At 41.3% G+C, this 24730-nt stretch overlaps 1 protein-coding gene across 4 annotated transcripts in view; it reads left to right on the forward strand.

Annotated features, from left to right (window-relative positions):
- The window catches only part of Eya1 (EYA transcriptional coactivator and phosphatase 1), a 146346-nt gene that overhangs the window by 21839 nt on the left and 99777 nt on the right, over nt 1-24730 (forward strand). Inside the window, exons 4-7 of one of the 4 annotated variants that reach the window (XM_051158868.1) lie at nt 6888-6965; nt 18059-18128; nt 18462-18607; nt 22290-22427. In XM_051158868.1, coding sequence (XP_051014825.1) covers nt 6888-6965; nt 18059-18128; nt 18462-18607; nt 22290-22427 — 432 coding nt within the window. Of the gene's footprint in view, nt 1-6887; nt 6966-18058; nt 18129-18159; nt 18608-22289; nt 22428-24730 lie in introns of those variants that run through there. The other 3 variants (XM_051158841.1, XM_051158850.1, XM_051158859.1) reach the window with 3 other exon arrangements.

Genomic DNA, 24730 nt, shown 5'->3' on the forward strand with positions numbered 1-24730 from the left:
TTCTGTCACTGTGACAAATACTGGCGGTAACTAGATTATAAAGAACAAAAGTATTTGGCTGTGTTCTTTCTGAGCCCATGAACAGGGAAACTCAGTACCCTACCCCACCCCATTATTGGAGATAGAAGCCAGGGCATTATGCTGAGCTAGCACTCTACCAGTGTCCCAGCAGATTGTGGTCGTGGGAAGGACATTTCATCATGGTCGGAACATGTGACACAGGAGAATCATTCATCTCGAGGCTGGGACATGAAAAGATATGAAGAATAACAAAATTAAATGTTTCCCAACCTTCGGGAACATCACACTGAAGAGATCATATGTCTGCATCAGCCTCTGAGGCTTGCTTAAGACCCAAGCTATAGTGTTTCGTGGAAGAATCCAGGCAAGGGACATTTAGACCAAAGAGAAGCATCCAGTATTTGTGACATAAAAGCTGAGGCCTTTGGAGCATGGTGGTAGTGGGATGTTTGGTCTGGCTGAGTTAGACTTTAAGCAGATGATTTGTTTCTATGACAATATTGTGAATATATGGTTGGAGACTGAGGGATTGTCTATATGGAAATCATTTTTAAAAGGTATGGCAAGGGAAATGAAGATAGGTGGGCAGGAGGTAGAAGTTGGAACCAGAGACTAGAGAAGGGCAAACAATCTAGGGGGGGGAAAGAAAGATAATATAGCAGAAAAAGGAAGTGTTGCTATAGTGGGGTAATTAATGGCTTAAAGGAAAGCTGTCAAAGAAATGGGTTTATGTATAAAGATTAAAGAATATTCAATCCAAGGAAGTTTGGCCTGGGAAATTGGGGAAAAAAATTAAGCAAACAACAGATGCTAACAGAATGAGGGAGTGGATTAGAAAAGGAGTCAAGGATGAGACTTCAAAAGCCAAGTGCCCAGGAAATGTGAAGGTTTAAGAAGACAGCTTGAAAGAGTCATGGTTGAGAGACAATTCGTGGACGTTTAACAGTTAGGAGAAGAGGTAATGATAGAGCACATGGCAGCTTAGGCCCTGTGTTCAGTTCCGAGCCCTGCTTACAAAATGGTCAGAGTTCTGTCTACGTCCCTGGGTAGAAAGGAATATGTTTTGTGAGAAGTGAAGACCCTATGAAACCAAGCAATGGTTTCATTACAAAGGAAGCCTGGATACTGATATAAAAAGTAAGCCCTGATGAAGATGAGGGAACTTTAACTGAAATGAATCAGTGGACATGTTGCAGAAGGAGGAAAAATCTAATGCAGCTTCAATATTTTTTATAAATCATTTTCTCGGGGCTAAAGAGATGGCTCAGTGGTTAAGAGCACTGACTACTTTCCCAAAGGACCCAGATTCAATTCCCAGCACCCACATGGCAGCTCACAACTGTCTGTAACTCCAGGATCTGACACCCTCACACAGACATACATGAAGGCAAAACACTAATGCACATAAAATAAAAATAAATTATTAAAAATAAAAATCACTTGCTGAGGACATGTGGGTGGGGAATGAGGTACAGCTTGGGGACTGAGGAAAGTGGGAAAGATTCAATGAGTGTGTTTCCAACACTTGACAAGAAGTGGAAAAAAGAGACTGTCCCACGATGGGATTGCTCAAGGGCTTGAATCCATCTGCCTGTTAACTGAGCCCATGCTGTCATGCTCACTAGACAGAGCAGCTGGCTGAAGAGTGAGAAGTTGCATGGGAACATGAGACCACCACACAGCACACAGGGTGGAGACTAGATGTGGCCGGCCACTGGCCACGTGAGGCTGATGAACTTGGAGTGGGTTGGCACGGGGGAGGGGGGGGCGGTACAGATAGACGTTTGGAAAGACTGCTGTTCTGTTGAGTGTTATGAGTGAGTGTGGCTGCAGTGAGGAAACGAGGAGACTGGTTCGTTTCTTGGAGGTGATGCAGTTTTAGGCCACGGAGTAGCTGGATCACGCCAAAGTCAATTCAGTGTAGCTAAGAGAGGAAGGATGCATCGAGAGAAGCCAAGAATGGACAGGCTGGGTTTCTGAAGTTTCTGAGTTTAGGCCAACCAAAGAAGTGCAGTGAGATGAGCTTAGATCCTGGCTAGGCATGGGACAGCGGGACTGTTGTTCACTCAGCCCTACCGCCATTCCGTGTCCATTGGCTGTCACGTGGGTTGAGCACTTTTCGGATTGCCCTCAGATGTGTTTCCATGGCCATAACACTTAAAGCACATCCAGAAGTTGATGAACGTGGTCACAGTTAATCTCACCACGCTGCAGTGGTCTGGTAGTTGAGTCTCCACATGTATTCTGAAATTGCTGCTCACTGCTGGCCCATGTACCATATTCTTCCTGCTGGCCTACTTCTTCAGAGAAAGCGTACGCTGTTGATGGTAATGGCCAAGGCACTAGTTTTCTTAAAGTAATCATGGTTTAGTCCTGCCTCCTGGGGTTATTCCCAAGACACCAAGACACCTTGCCTAATTTGATTTTGACTTTCCTGAGGGAAGGCCTCAGTGGTTCATTTTCCCCTTTCGATCCTCTCATTTCTTTTGGAAGCGTAAGCTTGACTTTAATGTGGGGCTTCTGATAGATTTTCAACACTCTTATCCATGGCTTAAAAAATGCCCTTGGAGCCAGGGCTGTAGTTCAGTGGCAGAGTATGTCCCTAGCATGCTACATAAGCAATGAAAAATATTTTCATGGTTCATGCTTAAAGAGACATTGTAAGGATAGAATGGGTAATTACAGAAGCATATCCTCTAAACCTAGCACACTGTTGAAATGGTTATAATCTTTATCTTTTAAAAAATTCTTATATGAGTAGATAATACCCAGTAGCAGAGGAGAAAACTGCAATACCCAGAATGAAGTGCCTTATTCTAAGTATACATTCTTGGGGGTAAAGCTAGACTGAAGTGCCATTAGGAGCAAACTAATTTTAAGTCTATATTTGATGTTACTCCATAGTGTTTCTTCCTTCTGATAGAAAAGAGATGGGTATTCCACAGAGCAGAATTAGAATACGGCTTGCTTGTTCTATCAGTGATGATTGTGAACATATTTTCAGCTCCTTCTTGGTACCAGATATTTCTAATACCATTTTGTGGTTCTGGATTACATTTCTGTAGCATAGATAATTTTTAAAAATTTTGAAAAAGATGACTAGGGCCAAAGAATTAAGCTGTAGAAAATCCAGAAACGGGTGATTAGATGTTCTGATCCTAACACTGATGCCCAAAAGTATTAGTGGATAGAAGATTGTAGGACATCTGAAGAGTAGCAGCGGTCCAGGGTAGCTGAGGTTTGCAGTGTGTGGTCACATGATGGAATTTCTGAATGTCTTAAAGGGTAACTATGAGACAGTTGCCCAGAGGCATGTGGCCTGCCAGAACTGGAAGCAGGTGAAAAAAGAGATGCAGGATTCTCAATAATGGGACAAATGGCTACTTTCTACTAAGCTGAGGTCATACAACAAATAATGGTGTGGGGAGGTATCCATGCAGGTAGAACAGTAGCTCATAGACTGCCCTGTAGTCAGGGAGCTGTGACAGGCTAATGGTGTGAGGAGGTAGCCCTGCAGGTAGAACACGTAGCTCATGGTCAGGGAGCTTTGATAGGTGAGCTATTCTCACATTTCTCAGTACCTTTCAGAAAGAGGTCAGCACACGGCTTAAAACTTGCAGAAGCTTTGGAGAGATGTTCTGGTATCTCATTTGCAGGCTCTCATTGTGTGTGACCATTCAGGTAAGATGGAGTGGGTACAATTCAGGTGGCCACATATTGCTCTTGTCACTTCAATTCTTCAGTGGTTATATAAGTGACCATAACAAAGCCAGAAATAATTAGATTTGGTTTTGGAGAGGAAATTTTCCTACACAAATGTGTGTGTGTGTGTGTGTGTGTGTGTGTGTGTGTGTGTGTGTGTGTGTGTTGTATAGTATGTAGTATGCACGTGCATATAGTATGTAGAATACATGTGCGTGTACTTACCCATGTGCTTGATCGTGTAGACCAAAGATCAATAATTGGAGTATCTTCTCTTATCACTTCCCTATTACTTTTTGAGGCAGGGACTCTCATTAAACCAGAAGGTGCCTATGTGTGCCGGACTGTCTAGCTCGAGAGCCCTGGGGGGACCGACCTGTCTCCAACTCCCTCCAGCACTGAGGTTACAGGTGTGTGCCACTGCCATGCCTAGTTTATGTGAATCGTGGAACTATGAACTCAAGTATTCATGCCTACACAGCAAACCCCTTATCCACTGAGCCATCTCCCCAGCCCCTCAGAGAGTATCTAACATCACAGTAAGTCATTAGGCCTCCGTTGATCAACGTATTCGATTACAGGACTGATACAGTCGTGCACATCCTGGTAGCTACTGTGTGGACATCATCTCCCCTTTAACAGAGAGCCTTTTTAGGAACGGTATTCAGTGGGACTCTTTAGTGCTTAGTGTGCAGATGGCTGTATTTGAAGAACGGCAAAAGGCAATGATCTTGGGGCCTAAAAGAGAGTATCGTCTTCCCTTCCCTTCTTTTTTTGCCTAGTTTTAATGGATTTCAAGAACAATTGAAGTTCCTGGTGGGAGTAAGAGTTGCATTTGATTGGGCTTGATCATGCAGAGATGTAGATTTCAGGGGAATGGAGATAGAAGGGGTTTTGTTGTAGGTAAACTTTCTCAGAGTAATTGTATATTTCAAGCTATAGAACCGTTAACGTTAGCTTTGGCAGACTTAGAGGTAATTTGGACCAACAGGCCAGGCAGTGGAAGAGTTCTTCATCTTTCCTTGACATCTGGGCAGGGAAATTCTCCTTGAGATTATCCAATAAACTCACTGGCCTGGAAGCCCTGAGGGTGGGAACTGGCCAGAGCATGTGACACTGAGCCTCCGCTGCCTTCTTCCAGCTCCAACTCTTGCGAAGTGCTACTTATGTGTTACCGTTTCATCAAGCTTTGGTCACGGGCCTCAGAATTAAGTCCCGTTGTGGACACTTCTCGGCCTCTAGTTTCAGTTTTTGCCTGTGAGAGACACAACAAGGACATACCTGACTAAGAAGTTGCTGAGTTCACAGAGTTTCCTACAATGATGATAACATGTGGGACAATATGACACATACGAGGCATTGTACATACTCAGTCTCTGTTTTTACCTCATTCTACCCTTTTGCTCAGCCTGTGGTGTATGAATCGGACAGAGTTCAGCCTCTCACTGGTGATGTGTCCAGAAAGTAGACGAGAGCGTTCACAACTGCACAATTTGAGGAGGGCATTTGTGTCAGGCCTTTAAAGGAAAATGAACTAGAATGTGGCTATCTGGAACAGGAACCCCCCCCCCCCCTTTGTGGTTTCTGTTGGCTCTCTTACAGCCATGACAGTGTCTTGGTTATGGAGGGCAAGAACATTAGGTGGCTGGTGGCATGGGGGGAGAAGGGAACGGCAGGCTTCTGTCGGAACGCATTAGCATCAGCTAAGACTTCTAACCCAAAACAACTGGCAGAAAAGTGAAAACTTGAGTCAGAATTTGAGTCTCACTGTTGTGTGGTCTACATGAAAACAATCAGGCAGAATGATTTCCATTAGTCTCGGTGGTTTTTTTTCCCCTCCCGACTTTGTTTAGAAATCATCTAAGTAATTAATTTTCTTTGGAAATGACTGACTGTGTGATCCATCAACTTCGGATGCTCATATGAAAACTACCCATCATATGTGTGTAGAGTGCGTAGGGCCAGGAGTTTAGCTACATGAGTCCTGTGCCTCGAGTTTGGAGAGATTGGTGACCTGCTGATACAGAAGAGCTATTTTCTCCATGATTTTCTTCTATTCCAAAATGGATTCACTTCAAGAGAGAAGCCTCTCTCCATGAGCACTCTCTGATCACAACCTTCACCTCAGGGAACATAGAATTTCAGGTTGACTGTACAATATTAGAAATAGAGAACAAGTCCACTTCACACATAGGTTAGGAACATCCCAGTGACGGTACTCCAGAAAGGGATTCTAAAACTAGACAAGGAAGAGCAGATGCTCTGACGTCTGCAGCAGTATGGCTCTGTTTGGAGGTGTACAATGATTCTGTTTTCTGTTGGGAGTCGGTTTTGTGGACCCTCTATAGCCAAAATTGAGAAATATTATTTTGATGAATTAGCCATATGAAATGGATGTGTGATAACTTAAGGTTGTGTCTGTACCACACTGGATATCTATGGGTGTGTGGTGTATGTGTGTGTGTGTGTGTATGTCTGTGTGTGTGTGTGTGTGTGTGTGTGTGTGTGTGTGTGTGTGTGTGTGTGTAGTACATGCATATTCATGTACTTGTTCTTAAATCACCATATATTGTGCTGGGGTTAAGGATGGCCACTTATTCCCTGCATCTTCAGACCCTTTAAAATTTTTCCTTCTAGTTGCTTGGCTAAACACCAAGAAGTAAATTCACATTGTATATTATATATATATTGTAAGTGATATTTTAACTAATAAGCAAATTAGTAAGTATGTACTGCAAAAACATTTAAACCATTTTGAAAGTCTTCCCTTAGAGGAGTGGTTCTGAACCTGTGGGCCATGATCCCCGACAGGGGTTACATATCAGATATTTTTATTAGGATTCATAACAGTAGCAAGATTACAGTTATGAAGTAGCAATGAAATAATTTTATGATTGAAGTAACCACCACAGAAGAAACTGTGTTAAAGGGTCACAGCATTAGAAAGGTTGGAGCCACTGCTCTAAAGGGTAGTTTGTAACAGAAAAATAGACATTCTTATAGAGAAGAAATTTAATACGTGAAATTTTCAAGAGAGTCTAGTGAGAAAATCTGATTACGTTCAAATGGGAAGATATCATCATTATTTTGGGTGTTATAGTTTCTCTCCTATACCTTTACAAATGAGCACTAACTCGGCGTACGATGTGTGCTTACTTTTGTAGTTAAAACAGAGCCAATGAGCAGCAGCGAAATCGCTTCAGCAGCAGCAGACGGGTCTTTAGACAGTTTCTCAGGTTCAGGTAAGGAACAAAACTGAGCTTTCCCCATTTGCATTAAGCCTTTCATTTCCCGGTTTAGTATATGTGTTTCTATATTTCTGCAAGTGTATGAGTATTCACAGATACAGATGCAAAAGCTGGCTCTCCGCCCAATCACAGATGGACAGTTCTAGTGTTGGTATTCCTTCTGAAGTATTGCAAGGAACGCTGAGGTCCAAAGAAGAAGATGAACGGACTTCTATAGCTAGGTCACCTTTATATGTGAATGATGCTTCTCATTTTATTTGTTATCACTTTTTATTGACCATGCACATTTGCATGGGCAAAATCTGACTCTTCAAAACATCCTAAGTAGACTTAGTACCCTCACACCTGACTCTCATCTGAACAAGATCTGTGCTAGGTTGACTCTGTGGAGACTGTAAATACGACAGGTTCTTAGGGTTCCATCACACTCGCATTGGCAAACCCTCTAGTAAACAGCACATACATTTCACGCCTGTCACAATGAAAACACTCCGAAGAACTTAATGGTGGCAGTGACTTATGTGAGACCCTCGCCATATGCCTGCCAAGCCACTCAGAGTGGATTATTTTATTGAGAAATGATTCCTATCAGAGGCAGTTCTTGTGTCCTATACCTTGTTGTAGTGTCTGCTTTGTTTTTAAGGTCTGTGTTTTAGAAGTGCCATGTCTTCATTAGGTTTATGATTGATGACCTAGTTCTTTTATTTATTTATTTATTCTTTTCATTTTCTTTTTCTTTCTTTTTAAATTATTTTTTATTTAATTAATTTATTCAGATTACAACTCAATTCTTATCCCATCACTTATATCCTCCTGTTCCTCCCTCTCTCCCGCTTTCACCCTATTCCCCTCCCCTAGGTCTAAAACCGAGGGGGATCTCCTCCCCCACTGTATGGTTGTATGTTATCAAGTCTCATCCTAGTAGCCTGCTTATTCTTTCTTTGAGTGCCATCAGGGCTCCCCACCAAGGGGAGGTGGGATGACCTAGTTTTTTTTTTTTTAATTTTCTATTATTAATTTATTCTTGTTACATCTCAACGGTTATCCCATCCCTTGTGTCCTCCCATTCTTCCCTCCCTCCCTTTTTCCCCTTAGTCCCCTCCCCTATGACTGTTCCCGAGGGGGATTGCCTCCCCCTGTATATGCTCATAGGGTATCAAGTATCTTCTTGGTAACCTGCTGTCCTTCCTCTGAGTGCCACCAGGTCTCCCCCTCCAGGGGACATGGTCAAATGTGAGGCACCAGAGTATGTGAGAAAGTCATATCCCACTCTCCACTCAAGTGTGGAGACCTAGTTCTTAAAAACATACATTATCAACATACCACAGTGGAAAGGAATTATATGCAGATATAAAATTACGTACACACACACACACACACACACACACACACACACACACACACAATTTTGGTACTAATGATGTTAGATGAGAGCAACAAGAAAAACATGTCAGTTTCTTCTTTAACAAAATATGTAATGGAATTTGACTCATCCCTGGCAATGTGCTTCGTGCTACTATAAATTCATAGATTTACAAAAATGGTCCCAGTTCAGGCCTTAATGGGATAAAGAAAGGAAAAAAATTATCCTAGTAGCTTTGCTAATAGCAGAGGGTGGACCCAAGATTGCAAGAGCATCCAGGCAAAGATCTAGTAGAGAGCAGGCCAAGGTAGACTATGAGAAAAGACATCCCAGACTAGATAGTTACACTCAGATTTAGGAAAACAGTAGAAAAAGAAAAAAGAAAAAGAAAAAAGAGCTCACATGGAACCATGGAGGGTGACACTAATTGGCTACCCCATGGGAGGGGACCATAGCACAGAGGGTATGAAACTGTGGGAATTGACAATGGTCTGACGTTCTTAGCAGATACTGTGTGAGCATTGTGGATGTGCTACTGAGGGGTGGTTTCACAGTCCGAGGAAACTGAGGTGTTCTGCCTGGAGTTTGTTTTAGCCTCTGTGCAGTGGGAGCCATCAAAGGGGAGTCATGAGTGCTGGGACATGTATTTGGGGACACCACAATTCAAGTGAGAGACCAGCTTTTTAAAGTTTTTCATTAATTTGATTAAGAAATCTGAAAGAACTATGGTAAAATTCTGGCATTGCAGTGGGAAATGAGGGATTTGATACATTTATGAAATAGAGTTGAAGTGACCCATGACCAATGACCATTGAGTCCTATCAAGCAAGACAGAAGTGGAACATGTCTGACCTCTCAGCTTGGGTCATGTTGAATAGAAGGTGTGAGTTACCTGAAGGTGCCAGATGTATTAAGCACTAGAGCTTAAAAAGTTTGCAGATGTGAAGTTTGGAAGTGAAGTGGTAAAGCTAGTTGAACTGATTAAGGTTGAAGACAGAAGACATAATTGCCCCATACATGTATATATATATGTACAACATATAGGTACACACGCATACACACTCCCAAACAAATAAAAAAACAAAACAAACAACAACCGAATGATGACCTGAGAAAAATCTTAGTTTTATAAAGTAAAAGTATGGGTTATTTAAGAGTATGATCTTGGAAATCTGTGGTGATGTACAGCTTTAGTTCCAATACTCAGAGGCAGAGACAGGCATAGCTCTGAGTTTGAGGCCAGCCTGGTATACAAAGTGAGTTCCAGGTCATCCAGGGCTACCAGGAAAAATCTTATTTTTGAAAACCCAAAATAAAAGAAAATAATAAAGTAAAAATAAAAGCGTTATATATTTAGCGTAATCACCATTTTATTTTTAAAGAAAGGCAATTTCTTTGTGTGAATATGCTTCTATGTATATAGGAACAAAAAATGATGCTTCGGTCTGGATAGTGGGATAAATTTTGAATTTTAGGTTTTTTTCTGTTAGTGTCTACTTGCCAAAGTTTTTTCTATTGGGTATATGTATAGCACTTATAGATTCAAATGTTAGTGTCTTTAAAGCAAAAGTTAAACACATGAACTAGAAGTGGGTAATAGAACTGGAAGGGATCTATGCCTTGTTAGCTTTGTATTCGTGACACCTGAGTCAGGCATTCATCTCAGTAAAGTAACACACGCATAAGAAAGTAGTGAATTCAGCGTGTTTTCCTCTGAAGTGTCTCAAAGCGAAGGTTAGTGGTACTTATGAGCTCACAGAGTTGGAGGAGACGCTGCGCAGTATAGGAAAGCATGGGAGGGCTGCTTACAAACATAAAAGGATAGACAATGCAGTCAACGATCTACAAAGGATAGACAAGGCAGTCAACGATCTACAAAACAAAGCTAGAGCTCTCGAACTTGAATATACGTCCACCCAGTGAGTTTTCCTTTTACAGCAGTGCTTTACAACCTGTGAGTTTCAACTCATTTGAGGTCACGTATCATATATTTATTATGTCAGAGATTTATATCATGATTTATAACAGCAGCAAAATTACTGTTATGAAGTAACAATAAAGTAATTTTATGGGTGGGGGTCACCACAACATGAGGAACTGTATTAAAGGCTTACAACACTGAGAGCCATTGCTTTAAGGCTTCCAACTGAGGTGGAAAGACATTTGCTTGGACCCAGAACTTGGCAGAAAGGATGAGAAGGAAAGTAGAGGTAAGAGAATTGAGAGGATTTAAAAGGGAAAATGTATAGAGTAATTATTTATTTCTCCCACTGCCTCAACAGAGAAGACATAACCCAACCATAACTTGACAAGAGACAGAAGTGTTAGGAGTCCTGCATCTCACATGGCATTGGAAGAGATATAAACAGGAGGATGGACATTCTGGAAGGAATAGAATCTTTTCTAATCTCCAAGCCAGTGAGATACCATCGTAGAGTTGTACAGTTAGTTCTCTGTAGTCCCTGCCTGGCCTTCATCACTACTTTTGAAATTACTTTTCATTATATGTTTTCTTGTTTATGGTGTAGCTCTTTGAGAACAGAGTTTCTTGGTATTATCCATATTTTATAGTGCCAGTAGACATGATAGTATTGAGTGCATTAGAAGTGCTTGAAACATGTTGCCAAATGAAAGACTGAAATGGCCAATGTTCTTGTGATTTGAGATGTGAAATGGAGAAATAAAAAGCTTGAACTATGGTCTTCGGCCAGAGTGGAGGTCTAGACAGAGAAAGAAAAGTTCCAGGATAATTATATCGGACCTACTGCCAAATACTAAAGCTTCTCCCCAATACGACAGAGTGTCTAAGAGGTAGTCATCATGGGGATGTTAAAGAGCTTTCATGAGCCCAAGAGAATGAGTGGTTTTCCAGAAGAGTAGAAAACAAATGCTTTGACAGAGTCCTTGGCTGGGGTCTTGGTAATACATTGAATCTAAGAGACTTGGCAGCTGCTCCTTTGAAAAGATACATAGGAAAAGCAAGTCCCTAGAGTAAAGCTTCGGTGAAGATGGAGGACTACATTGTTGTTTCTAGAAAAGATCTTATTTTCCAAAGAGTCTCTATATGAGGTTTCGTTTTAAAAGTATGGTGTAACAAATATTTATTATTAGACTTATAATCATTATGGAGATATCCTTTAACCCACTTTTACAATCAATAAAGACACAGACACTTAACATATTTTAGAATAATCTATTTTCACCTACGGCATGACAGATATTATCTCCTCAGCTATCTTCACTTACATCTAGCCTCCATCCCATGCCATCTGCTTCTAATAATTCCTATTTGACTGCTTCCCCTTGGTGAGGAGGAGGCCTGGCGGCACTCAGAGGAAGAGGAAGCAGGCTACCCAGAGGAGACCTGATGAGCTGTGATCATATGGTGGAGGAGGAGGTCCACTTCTGTCAGAGGTCTAGGGCAGGGGAATAGGGTGAAAGAGGGAGGGAGACAATGGGAAGATACAAGTGAGGGGATAACAATTGGAATATAATCTGAATAAATTATTAAAAACATAAATAGATAAATGAGTAGAAAAATAGTTTCTATTTGGGTTACTTCCCATCCATAATCCCAAAATACTTGCTAAGGTTGTTCCTTTGGGCCAGTTCTTTGATGTGGGACTTCAGAGTTCCTCCCCTGGGCCTACATAGCTCCTTTCTATCCCATGGTGATTCTCCCCCTTCTTCCTCCTCTTGTCCTGTCTGCCTCTCTTTCCCAAGACCCTCTCTTTCCTCAAAGCTTGGGAACCTTTGTTCCATCCCTTCCTTCTGCCTTGCCCAGGTGTAGACTTTTTATTTAGCCAATCAGGGAAGCAAGGTTCAGGGCAGCAACTAGATCATGGGAGCCAGTAATTATAGCATCAAAATGCACAGCACCAGACCAACCTCCAACAATGAGGAAAAGGAAGAAAGAAATGGGTTCTCAGGGAGTTGGGTGAAGGAATAAGAAACAGAGTGCTGTAAAGATGAAGCTTCTTCATTCTCTTAGAAAACAGTTAACAAGGAGAAGAAGGTACAGGGCCACTCTGGTGGTGCCAGCATCACCTCTGTTTCCTTCCTACTCTCAGTGTGGAGACACTAGCGGAGATTGCTCCAATGCCTATGTATCTGGTGGTAGGCTTAAAAATTGCATCATTGCTTATTCTCTTTTGAAACAATTGTGATGTTTTGCTCATTTACTCATTACCAGTACTAATTAATTTATTGTGCTCGTGTATACGCACACATATAGGAGGTCAGAGGACAACCATCAAGAACCATCTCTTTCCACCGTGGAGGTCCCAGGGGTCAAAGTCAACTTTTCAGGCTTGTCACCAAACACTTTTATCTGCCAGATATTTCCATCCCTGGCACACTTGTTTCCATTATTTGACTTTTTAAGGGCCATATAGATTGTAAACAATGCGTTTGTAAGGCTTTTGACTAAGCTGCCAGTTTCCCACCTGCCCCACCCCACCCCAGTCAAAATCTCTTACTAGTTGTTAGATAAGCATCCATTGATGACATCAGTCTTAAATTGTATAGTGGTATCAAAAAATAGAAACTAGGGTGCTTTATGAAGAGGAAGGCCTCGTGAGTGATGAGTATTGTTTCCTTATTAACTGGTTATGAAAAGATGTAACTTTGAAGGTCTGAGTCTTGAAGAATTAAAAGGTGACCAGAGAGCAGGAGAAGAGTGGTTGAGGTTCTTTCTTTCGAGGGAGGCTCTAGCAGGGATGGGTTACCTGAGCATAGCCCACTGTGGGTGAAAAAATGAGTTTTGGCTAGGGAGCATGGGCTTGTTGCTAGTTCTAGTTTTTACATGATCTACCTTTCATCTTTAAGGGGTCATTTGTGGGGGCTGGAGAGATAGCCAGCAGTAAAAGTCTTGTCCCAGAAGCTTGAGAACATGAGGTAGATTCCCTGTGCCCATGTTAAATTTCAAGCATGCAGTCTCAAAAAAATCAGGCGGGGGAGTGATTAAGGACCTTATTAGGGCACGATTGTGGAGAAGAGGAGGAAGGAAGGATGGACTAGGTGGGGCTGATCTAGGCTGTCTTCCAGCCTGTACATTTTGTCAAGGCCATCGAGGCACTCATGGGTCCCACATCCCTGTTGTCCTGTCAGACGTGCATTGTCATTGGTCAGGAGAAGACCTTGAAATAGAGGCAATCCCTATATCTATGAAGATGAGTTTCAGAAGTTGGTTGCATATCCATCGCTAGGTTAGTTCCCTTCAGAGGAGCCACAGGAGGTGCCTTCTCTTACTGCCATGTTGGGGGAGTGGAACAGAGCAAGGAATCAGTGGAAGTGAGAAGTTGTCAGATTTGAGTGTGTGGAAGGATTTTGAAAAGGGAGCCGGCAGCCCTGATGATTAAAAAGTGTGTGAGTGTAAAGCACAGAAGAGAGTGAAAAGTCATGTCTGCACCATGGTCTGACTGGTGGGGGTATCTCGCCAAGGATCACTCGGCCGCCTCATGGAAGAGTGGACCAAGGGCAGGAGAGTTGGAGTCCTCTTGCAGTCTAGTTAGTGGACTCCTAGGCTTGAAGTTGTTGTTAACTCTGAATTCTCCTCTTCCCACAGTGAGATTGTGGAAGCTTCTTTAAATTATATAGTAGAAGGAAGAAAAAGAATAGAATAATCACAAATGGGCTAGCTGATAAGGAGATGTGGACGTCTGTGTGTTTCCAGGGCTCTAGGATTCCTGTCATTTGGAGGTGACAAATGGGTAAGGTGACTCTCGTATCTACCCTGATAACATAATCTTCAGTAACTCCATTTGCTCTAGGTTTTGGTCTCAGGACATTAAACTCAATTGAGATTCCTGGGTTACTGATTTATTGTTTAGGCAATTAAGAGAAGGTTACTTGAGGTATAACATGGTAGACACTTGGCTGCAGGCTACCAGATCTCAGGGGGTTGGATTAGAGGACTTGCCTGTGGTATGATACATGGCAGTTGAGTGCACTCAATTAGGGAACAGCAGCAAGTCTTTATGATTCATTACCAGTTCATAGAGGATACTGTTTTCTCCAATTTACATAACAAAAAAATCCAGGTCAGGCTCATTTTGTGTAGCCTGGAATATCAGAGTCATCCCATAGTTTAAAAAACCCACCTCTGCTTATGACCCCAGTGTCATTTTATTTTTTATACTTTGTATTTTTTCCAACTGCATGAGAGAGTTCCCAGCTGACAAAGATCACATGCCCTCTCATGAGGTGGTTAATCAGGCGTAGACAAACTAAAGCCCAAACTAAAATCCCACACTTGAGATCAAAACAAAAAACAGATTTATACAATACAACTGAATTTTCAAAGAAACCAAAACTTCCATTATAGCAAGGTCTCTGTGGTGGCAGTAGGGAGGGAGGGTAGAGGGTGATGGTGCTTCTCCATAAGTGGAACATGAGGCAGGTGGCTGCTGCAGCCATCTCAGTGTGACTTGATGAGGACTGGAGGCAGGGCTTGAGTCCTGGCTGAGGGAGGTGAGCAGGTGATGGCTAGACCAGCTGGCTGTCTTAGGATTTGAGATGGGTGGATGGAAGGAGGACCTGAGATGGTGACTGAGGTTTCACGTTTCCATGTAGGATGTGAGAAGATTGTATGTGTTGATGGAAAGAGACTATAGGAGATGGGTTCAAAGGCCAGCATTCTTGTGCCCTCCCCCCCATCCGGTCCCTCTGTCTTTAAAGATGCTACTTCTATCTATCCTGAATACCTCATGTGTAAAACATGGGTCAGAAGTTCTAGCGTTTCATGGACAGCTGGCGATGATGCTCACTGAGGAGAATGAGGAAGCAGAAAAGAGAGTGTAGGAGATAGCTCATTCCTAAAGTATTTCTGTGAGAGAATAAAGATGAGTTTGAGCCTACAACCCATGTGAAAACTCCAGTCATCATGGCCTGTGTTTACAATCTTAGTCTTGGAGAGATGGAGTTAAGTTGACTCACTGGCCCGCTCTCCTAATCAGTAACTTCCAAGCACACCCCAGAGCTTGTCTCACAAAGTAAGGTGGTCAGTGCCCGAGGAAGGATACCCAAGGTTAGCCTCTATCCTCTACCACCACACACACCTGCACACACATGTACCTGTATACACACAAACATACAAATACATGTTCATATGTTCACACATACACATAATACCATGCAGATACAGACAGAAGGGCAAGATTAGGGACAGTGATGGTGAAAATCAGAGAAAACCATTTATTTAGACAAACACTGCAGAAATCACTTCATGTGTTATCTCACTTAGTCTTCACAAGGCTCCACTGGGGCCACGCTAGAAGCAAGTCTTATTGCCATCACTCTGTAGAGGCTGGGAGTGAATAACTTGAGACTACACATGAGATTTGGGATTTGAATTTGAGCTGAAGTTAAATTCTGATTCAGCTTCTATACTGTTTCCACACCCTGTAACCCCCAGTCATCATTACTTTTATGTGTATACACAAATACAATGTATGTACTTTGAGTGCAAGTTGCACAGATTTCCTGTGTGATGGACAATTCTAATAGCTCCCATTGTTTTTGTTTGTAAACATGTTGCTGGGTGCAACTTACTGAGATGATGATCTTTTCAAGAATCATGACCCAGGAGTTGAAAACAGGCCTAGACGTAGAAGAGAATAAAGGGGACCTCTGTGACATCTGTCGTCAGTGGCATCTTGGCATTCACTTTGTTTTATTTTATTTTATTTTTTGGTTTTTGTTTTGTTTTGTTTGTTTGTTTGGGTTTGTTTGTTTTTTTTTTTTTTTTTTTTTTTGTGTGTGTGTTTTATTTGTTTCTCTAGACAGGGTTTCTCTGTGTAGCTTTGACTGTAGACCAGGCTGGTCTTGAACTCACAAATATCTACCTGCCTCTGCCTCCCCAGTGCTGAGATTAAAGGCACATGCCACCATGCCCTACATGACATTCCCTTTATAAAAAATTGTCCAAAAGATATAACTCTATCTGGCAACCAGCAGACATTGTCTACTTTGCCCTTGGCCTCCTTTTATGCTTAGAGAAGGAGAGTGGAAGAGCTTGTCCCTACAGGCTTGGACAAGTGTCAGGTAGCCCTCATAGTCCAAGTGTATGGTCACAATCCCTCCCTTCTAGAAACTGGAGCACTTCAGAAATCTCCCCCACGGGGAGGACAGAGCTTGTCTTTCCATGATTGCTCCCAAAGCATCCAGCAAGGGGCTTGGGGCAAGTCAGTATTCAGTAGGTACCCCAAAGCTAGAGAGATGTGTTGCAGGTTGTACTGCCATCTCTTTCAGTTCCTTTTCAAGGTGACACCGGTGGTCAAAATCTGGCAGTGTGCAAGGCTAGAATGTCTCCAGACCTGTTTGTTGTCCCTGGATTAGGTCTCATTTGTTTGAATCCAGAAAGAGCTCATCTCTTCTGAGATTCTAATCAAAGTCTCTCACTCTTCTTCCAAGCACCTGTTGGGAAATGAAGTGTGACAAGCATTCATGAGAAAACACCTGACTGAGTGCATGGGACTTTACATACGAGGGAGGGTGGAATACAGCTACTATGGGACAGAGCCTCTGAAGACAGTGACGATCAATGAAGGAAGAAAGCAACCATGTTACATTCTATAGGAATTGTGCCAAAATACAATGCATTTTAGTTATGGGGAGACTGGAAGTTTGAAGGAGAAAATGTGTATCCATAAATAAATGTATATGGTTACAGGTAGGTAAATTGTCCTACTTATAACAAAAGCCAACTGTTTAAACACTTACACAATCGAAAAATGGCTTTTTGCTTTTTAAATTTGAACGAGAGTCAAGGAACATTGGGTAGAAGCCTTGTGAATTTCTGAAAAACCCAGAGTCAAAAAATATCTGATTAAAAGAAATTACTTTTGTCTTGAATTCTGACTGTTTCTTTAAGAGGGGGAAAAAACTGCTCAAGACTCCAAGTTGAATACATACGGCTAATAGAACAGGAACACACAGAGCTGCCCAAGAACAAACAGGCTTGAATTGCAACCTGAGACATTAAAGATAGTTGTAGGAATGCAGTTTTACTAAACAACATTGTTAAATCAACACAGGCAAATGTGGCTTGCTCCCATTTCCCTCCCAGGAGAGATTAGACCATGTTTCTTGCTAATACATGCTGGCGTTTGTATGTTCTTGCCACATCTAGACAATAGGCTGAGAACCTTTCAGTTTCCTACCTCCAGTTCAGCCTGGCTTTCCTGGAGGACACAACGCTCCTCACCATCAAAGAAAGCACTGTGACAAGTATTTACGGCTGTTTCTACATCTTTGAAAGTCTATTTAAGAGCAGAACCACTTAGTGCATATATGTCTCATTTTGTTAAAGTTTATCTTTGTTACGTATATGTCTGTACACCATGGGTGTACATTGCCTGAGGAGGCCATGATAAGGCATCGGATCCCCTAGACCTGAGGTTGCAAATGGTTGTTAGGCAACATGTGGGTGGCTGCTGGGGATCAAACCAGGGTCCTCAGGAAGTGCAGTCAGTGCTCTTCTCTCATGAGCCATCTCTCCAGCCCTCTTTGACACCCTATTAGAAAGACCTATGAAATCACCTTGTCCGCAGATCACCAAGGCCAAACAAATACCTGCAATTTTCCGTGGCAATGCCGTAGGTTATAACATGCTAGTTGTTTTGTTTGTTTGTTTGTTTTTTGAGGGTTTTTTTTTTTTTTTTTTGCATGTTTAGTATTCTCCTCAGGTTCCTGTGCATCATCACTGTGTTTTCTTTTTCCCCAGCTCTCGGGAGCAGCAGCTTTAGTCCAAGACCAGCTCACCCATTCTCTCCACCACAAATTTATCCTTCCAAGTAAGATGTATTTTCTCTTAATCAATACATGACTTTTCTGAGTAGACTTTACCTTACTCCAAGTCACATGTGTGCCCATGTTACATCTTAATTTAAGTAAAAGTAAATTTTGTAGAGACTTAATTAAATACATATTTTTATATATATGCAAATTTATTTTAAGTACCACCTGGCAGTACTGGAGTAGTTTGAAGTGCTTTACTGATGTTAGTGGAGAGTTTGACTGTAAGAAACACTCTTTAACTGGAATTTGTGATGTCGTTGTTCATTTTTACCTTGCATGTTTCCATCTAATGCATGGGCTTTCTATTTTCTGTCATTCCTGACAAATAGCAGACCATACCCACATATTCTCCCTACCCCTTCCTCACAAACTATGGCTGCATATGGGCAAACACAGTTTACCACAGGAATGCAACAAGCCACGGCCTACGCCACGTACCCACAGCCGGGACAGCCCTATGGAATTTCCTCCTATGGTGAGTCACTGGACCATTTTTCTTGTGTACTCTGGTGGGCCTATGTGGTGTGTCTGAGTAGGATTCTGAAGGTGTTGCTGTTGGTCCACTTCAGAAAGTATTGGTACCCCTTTGCTTTAAATTCTTGGCAAATCCTGCTCATGACCTTTGTAAGGACAGTGACCTCTTACCTTGAGGTCAGAAGCGGTGAACAGGTTGCCCTGGTCTTTGGCCCCTTGCTTACCTTTTCTCTCTGCTTATATCTGAATTTGGCATCTGAGCACTTGACTCTGGAATCCGAAGTATTTTTGTGCATACTTGTGATAAAACTTCTATGAATGAAGTCTTTTGGGGTAAAGATCCATTTCCTGTTTATCAGATGCCCAGCTTTGATTAAGGAAGTACATGCAGAATTCAACAAACTCTTGCTTGCCCCAAGCCTGGGGGTGGTTACTTGATCAAATTTCAGCGTTATCACCTTTTAGGAAAAGTGATCTATATATCGCCTCCTGGACCGCACTTTGAAGCCATGGATCAGGAAGCATTCAAAGCTCACATGCCATTTGCTCCTTCCCACCTGGAAAGATTATCTTTATCTTGGTGTAATTCAACTCAATTGTGATGGGCTCCTTACCTGTAAATTAAATATAAAGCCAGCCAAATCCCACAGTTCTGTTTATAAAAGACTTCAAATTTCAAAATTCATTTTCTTCAATTGAGGTGTTATTGCAGTTTTTCAACCAATGAAATCAAATAGAAGTATATTAATACATATCTTATTAAGGGAAATCTCCACAGAATGATCAAGAAAAAGTCCTTTTGTAGGTGATACCATTTGTTCATTTTGGCAGCTGTTCTATTAGACTTTTGTTGGTACAATTTTTGTGTCATGTAATATACTGAATATGGGAGTGTTGCCTGCATATGTCTGTATACCACGGGTGTACATCACCTGAGGAGGCCATGATAAGGCATCGGATCCCCTAGACCTGAGGTTACAAATATATTGAAATATATTTCCAGCAATATACTGAAAGTAGTGCCGGTCTGATAAAGGATTTCACCACTCGTTAGAAGCTAAACAACTTTCTTCCATTCAGTGCACTGTCTTCTTCACGTCCAGTAATCTGATCGTCTATTGGTTTCTTTTAAAATGCATGGAACTACAGTTCCTGTAGTTTTATTTCAAGACCATCAGCACTAAATGCTGTCTAGCATTTGTTAAAAGCAGGATCTAGAAGCAGCATTAAAATGGACTTTCTAAAACTGCCTTTCATCCCCATAATTTTTATTTAGAGTTTTTCACTGTAGTAGATAATGGATCAATTTCTCATAATAGTCCTTTAACCTACTCTGGGGATGAAGGGAGAACTTCAGACCACATTGTTCAGTTGTATGCTGCAATGTGGATCAAAGCTGTCTTCAGTTTATGTGCTCAGAATTGAATTTGCAGGAAATTGCTTGACATGCCCGCCCATGAATGTTTTCATAGACAGGATACAAAGCACCTGTGCGGCCAGTGGAGCCATGGTGCTTGCCATTCCTTACCCCATTCAGCCATGGTGGGGCTGGAGCTGCTCCTTGGCAGCATCTGTGCTGGGAGCTAGAGGCTCCGCTCTAACCCACAAGTGAGAGGACCTGCTGTCAGGGCAGAGAGTGGAAGGTGCAAGAGTGAGGATGGGGATGTTGCTGTGATGCTGAGGGATGGAGAGGCGGGAGGAGGAGAAAGCTCACTGGAAAGGACATTAACTCTAAACATTTCACGGGCATAAGTTTCCTAGGAACACTTTTCAGTCCTCAGCATTGTCCTGATCTCTCCCCTCCTTTTTGTTCTGTCTGAGCCTTGGTTACAAGGAGATGCCCCGAGTGCTTCTGATGGGGAGGGCTGTTTTTATTGGACCACTGCATTGACACTGTGGTGGCATTGTCCTTTTTGGTGTATTGTACAAGGAAGAACACATGGTTTGGATTTTCCATTGCAGATATTCAATATCTACATGATCTTAAAATGCTTTCTCTAAGGGCCCATGACCCCATAGTTCTACATAGAACTATGAAAATTGAAAATAAATTTTCCTAGTGAGAATAGAAAAATAATTTGTTACATCTTAGATTCGACCCATTACTCTAGGTTTTCTGGATGTACATTTGGCTTTTGGTGTTTTCCACCTCTTCTTTCTTCTCCAGATGTTCTTAGCACGGCAGTCCCCCATGCTGTAGGTGGTCCTGTTAGGGCTAGAAGGAGATCAGGATACCCTTAAATGGAGAAAGAAGGGGAAAGTCCGTACTGGTGAGACCATGAAAATAAAGGGAGTTTCTAGAACTGTCCAGCCACCTGTCTGGGATGTTGCCAGGGCAGGTGTGTTTCTAGTGATCATTTACATGTTTGAGGTATTCATTGACTCAAAATTACCTGTACCTAGTACATCACATTCACATGTTTTTTTTTCATACTGAGGTTGTACTAAATTTTCAGTGTTAAGGTCATTGTGGAATATTGAGAAATACCCCAAAAATGAAAGCTGCTTCTCCCAGCCAAGTCAGATTCTTTCATTGCCTAGGGATAATTACCTAACTTTGTCCTCCCGATGAAGTTCCCCTAAAATGGAAATAAGCAGCAAAACTACTGTGTATCCTAGATCCTACAGATACAATTTATCTTCAGTGAAAACCAAGATTACTACAAAATGTGAATTCTCTTGGCAGGAATGTTTCTGTCTTCCTTCTGTGGGAATTAGGGACAGTTGTTCATTTTCCTGACTGCCTTTAATTATAAATAAGAGCAGTAGCCTACGTCAGTGCTTGCCAAGTCCCAGTCTGTCTTGGTGCTTTGAGAACTACAAAAAAAAAAAAAAAAAAAAAAAAAAAAAAAAAAAAAAAAAAATCACTTTTCCGTAATCCTATAAAACATAAACTTGCATTTACATAATAATGTAAATTCAAATGTACTTTAGCCTGCATTTACAAGGGTTACCCTTGAGTATGTGAAAATAAGTAAGGATAAGAAAGGTGCTACTGGTCACTTCCACATGTTAATACATCACTCTGCTGTTTTAGAGGTTCAGTTTTTTTCACATTCTGCTTTCTTAGTGCTTCCTTTCCAGAAAGATCTAGATCAGCGGTTCTCCACATGACTCTCATGGGGAACTGGATTAAAGGGCCACAGCATTAGGATGGTTGAGAACCAATGCTCTTGATACTGGGAAGAAAGTTGCCATCACTTTGTACCCTGTGTTCCTTTCTTTGACTTCACGCTGTCTTGTGCACTTGCGTTGAACTTGAGAAAGAAGATTTTACTGTGGTAGGACTGAGGAGTCAGTTCTCAGGGAACAGGAAGTGTAGTGACTGTGGCAGTGTGGGTCCACCTTTCATTATGATTATTTCTGACTATGACGCAAAGATCTGCTCTAATAAAATAACAAAATAAGTTATGGAAACGATCGATCCCTCAAGAGTTGTACGTTCTAGAACATTGAATGCAGAAAAAAAATCAGAGAGAATCATGTGATTAATGTTTAAATCTAGACTTTTTTTTTTAATTGTACTTGTGGTTTGTGGCACCCAACTGTGAGCATTCACACCTTGTATTCCTGTGGAGAGTTGGGGAGCATTTGTGACTGGGGGGTTTGGGGTGTGTGCGCTTGTTTGTGTTTACCGAGTTCTGAAAGTGAACAGACAGATGAGCTATCACTCACTGATTTAGGTGCATTGTGGGCAGGCATCAAGACGGAAGGTGGATTGTCCCAGTCTCAGTCGCCTGGACAGACTGGATTTCTCAGCTATGGCACAAGCTTTGGTACTCCTCAACCGGGACAGGCGCCATACAGCTACCAGATGCAAGGTCTGTATATCCAGTCTCTCTTTGAAAATCCCCTTCAACTGTTGGCTGTTCATTTCTAAAGCAAATGTGTTGTTCCCTTAACTGGGGGGTTGGTGAGGCAAACGGATTCTTCACCTGCTGGCCTCTGAATCGGGATTTCTCTATGCATGTGAAGGAATTAGATGGAATGATCTACAAAGGTGATATTTCAAATGCTCTATTTCTATTTTTAACACCGACGCTTCCACTTCTGTGTCTGCTACCAGTTAGAAAATGAAAATGAAAAGTAAGTGAAGGGCTAACTCGTAAGGCTGTGGTGTGGTACGTGGAAGGCCTTGGGTATGGTATTACCAACCAACTTTCCTAAGAGGGATGTGGTTTCTTCATTTTAGTGATGAGGTGGAGTTGGGGTCAGCGTCTTCTGCTCTGCATGTACAGTATGTGATGTGTATTGACTCACTGATCTACCAAAGACCAAATCAAATTTACACAGATCCAGTTAGAGCTAACCAACAGAGCCTCAAGATAATGCTTCTGAGAACTGGTGTCTGGGTCTCTGTTTGAAATTGCAGACAAAACATGACATAGATGCTGTGATTTGGGGGGGAATGACAGCTCAAATATGGGTTGTCAGAGCCTTTTCAAGACTACATAGGTAGCACTTGTAATTAACAGATTGTTGCCAGGCAAATGTGTCTGTAAGTACTGGAGAGTAAGGTTCACATAATTAAACATTTTTCTGATACTTGGTTTTTTGTTCTTGCTGTTGTTGTTTTTACTTTCTTTTTTAGCCAGACATCAGCTTCACAAACTATTTTTCATTTTCTATGATAAAAGCCCAGTTAAATTAACTCCTCATTCCTGCTGCCTGGCTGAAGAAATTCTCTTGTTCCTTTTTTATGTTTTTGAAAAAAATATGTTTATGAAAATTTTTTCATTTTTATATTTATGATGTGGTTATTACATTATTTGCTGATGATAAATTTAAAAATATGGAGAAGCAAAAAGAATTTCAATCATCTGGTCCACAAAACTCTTGCCATTCTTTTTCTTTATGTTCCATCCATATTATTATTTGGTCATGCCTATATTTAGTAAAGAATATATTTTAAACATCTTTTTACATGGATAAGTTTTATTATTATTATTATTAATTATTATTAATTATTTGATCTTTCAAGGCAGAGTTTCTCTAGAGATCTGGCTATTCTGGAACTTGTTCTGTAAACCAGGCTGGCCTCAAACTCATAGAGATACACGTGCCTCTGCCTCTCAAGTGCTGGGATTAAAGGCGTGCACCAACACTGGCCAGCAAAAGTTATTTTCTAAAACATCATTTTAGTGGCTATATGAAACTCACTCAGGGGCAATGTATTTAGATTTTGCCACTCCTCTGTTACTGGACATTTTCAGCAATGCTCTGCAAACTTTATCAGTATTTTTAATTATTTCTCTTAATAAGTGCAATTATGCTATCTCTATGTAACTTCTCTTATGTTTTCTACAAATTTCTTATGTATTTACATGAGCAATAATGCATTACAGGGGAGAACCATGCTGATGTTAACTTTATTCTGTTTATATGTGTATTTTAAACCTAAAGGATAAAATTGATGTCTTCTATCCACTAATACTCATTTTTCTTCAATGATTTATTATGTTGAAGTTTTTAATCTTCTTATACTATTTCATAAGCATTTTTATACTTAATGACTTTTATTTAGTTAGTTTTTAAAAACCATATATCAAGTTAAAATTCTATTGGTCAAGATCCACTAAATTTTCACATTTGTTTTTCATTTTGTAATCAGAAAAAGGGCCTGAATTATAAATTTTGATATGTTTAATGACTACAGAGTACACAGTTTTATAGGAGGCAGAATGTATTGGTAGACGGAAGCTACTTATATGCTAGATTCCAAAACTCTTAGGTTGTCTTGGAATGAGTTTTATACACACTGAATATCAACTGAGTAAAAACACAGGAGGAACAAAAGATGATGGAGACACTTCACTGAGAGGTTTCACTGACCGGGAGCAATGGAGGCATCCCAACGCGGAGATCTCTTTGCTCACAGCATCTTGTCAAATACAGACACAAGAAAATAGTCTAAGCCACAGTAGATGCATCCGAGCCTAATGGAGCAGGAGGATATCAAAAGAGAGGAAACAAATGGAAGGCCCTCTGAGCAGAGGAAGCCGATGCACGCTTCCAGCAAGTTTGGAGTTGATGAAGAAGACAAATGATTCTTTTTAAGAATTGTATTGCATGTATGTGGGTGTTTTGTCTACATGCATGCGTGTGTTCCCCATACATTCTTGTT

The sequence above is a fragment of the Acomys russatus genome, chromosome 2 (assembly GCF_903995435.1).
Source record: "Acomys russatus chromosome 2, mAcoRus1.1, whole genome shotgun sequence".
NCBI lineage: Eukaryota > Metazoa > Chordata > Mammalia > Rodentia > Muridae > Acomys > Acomys russatus.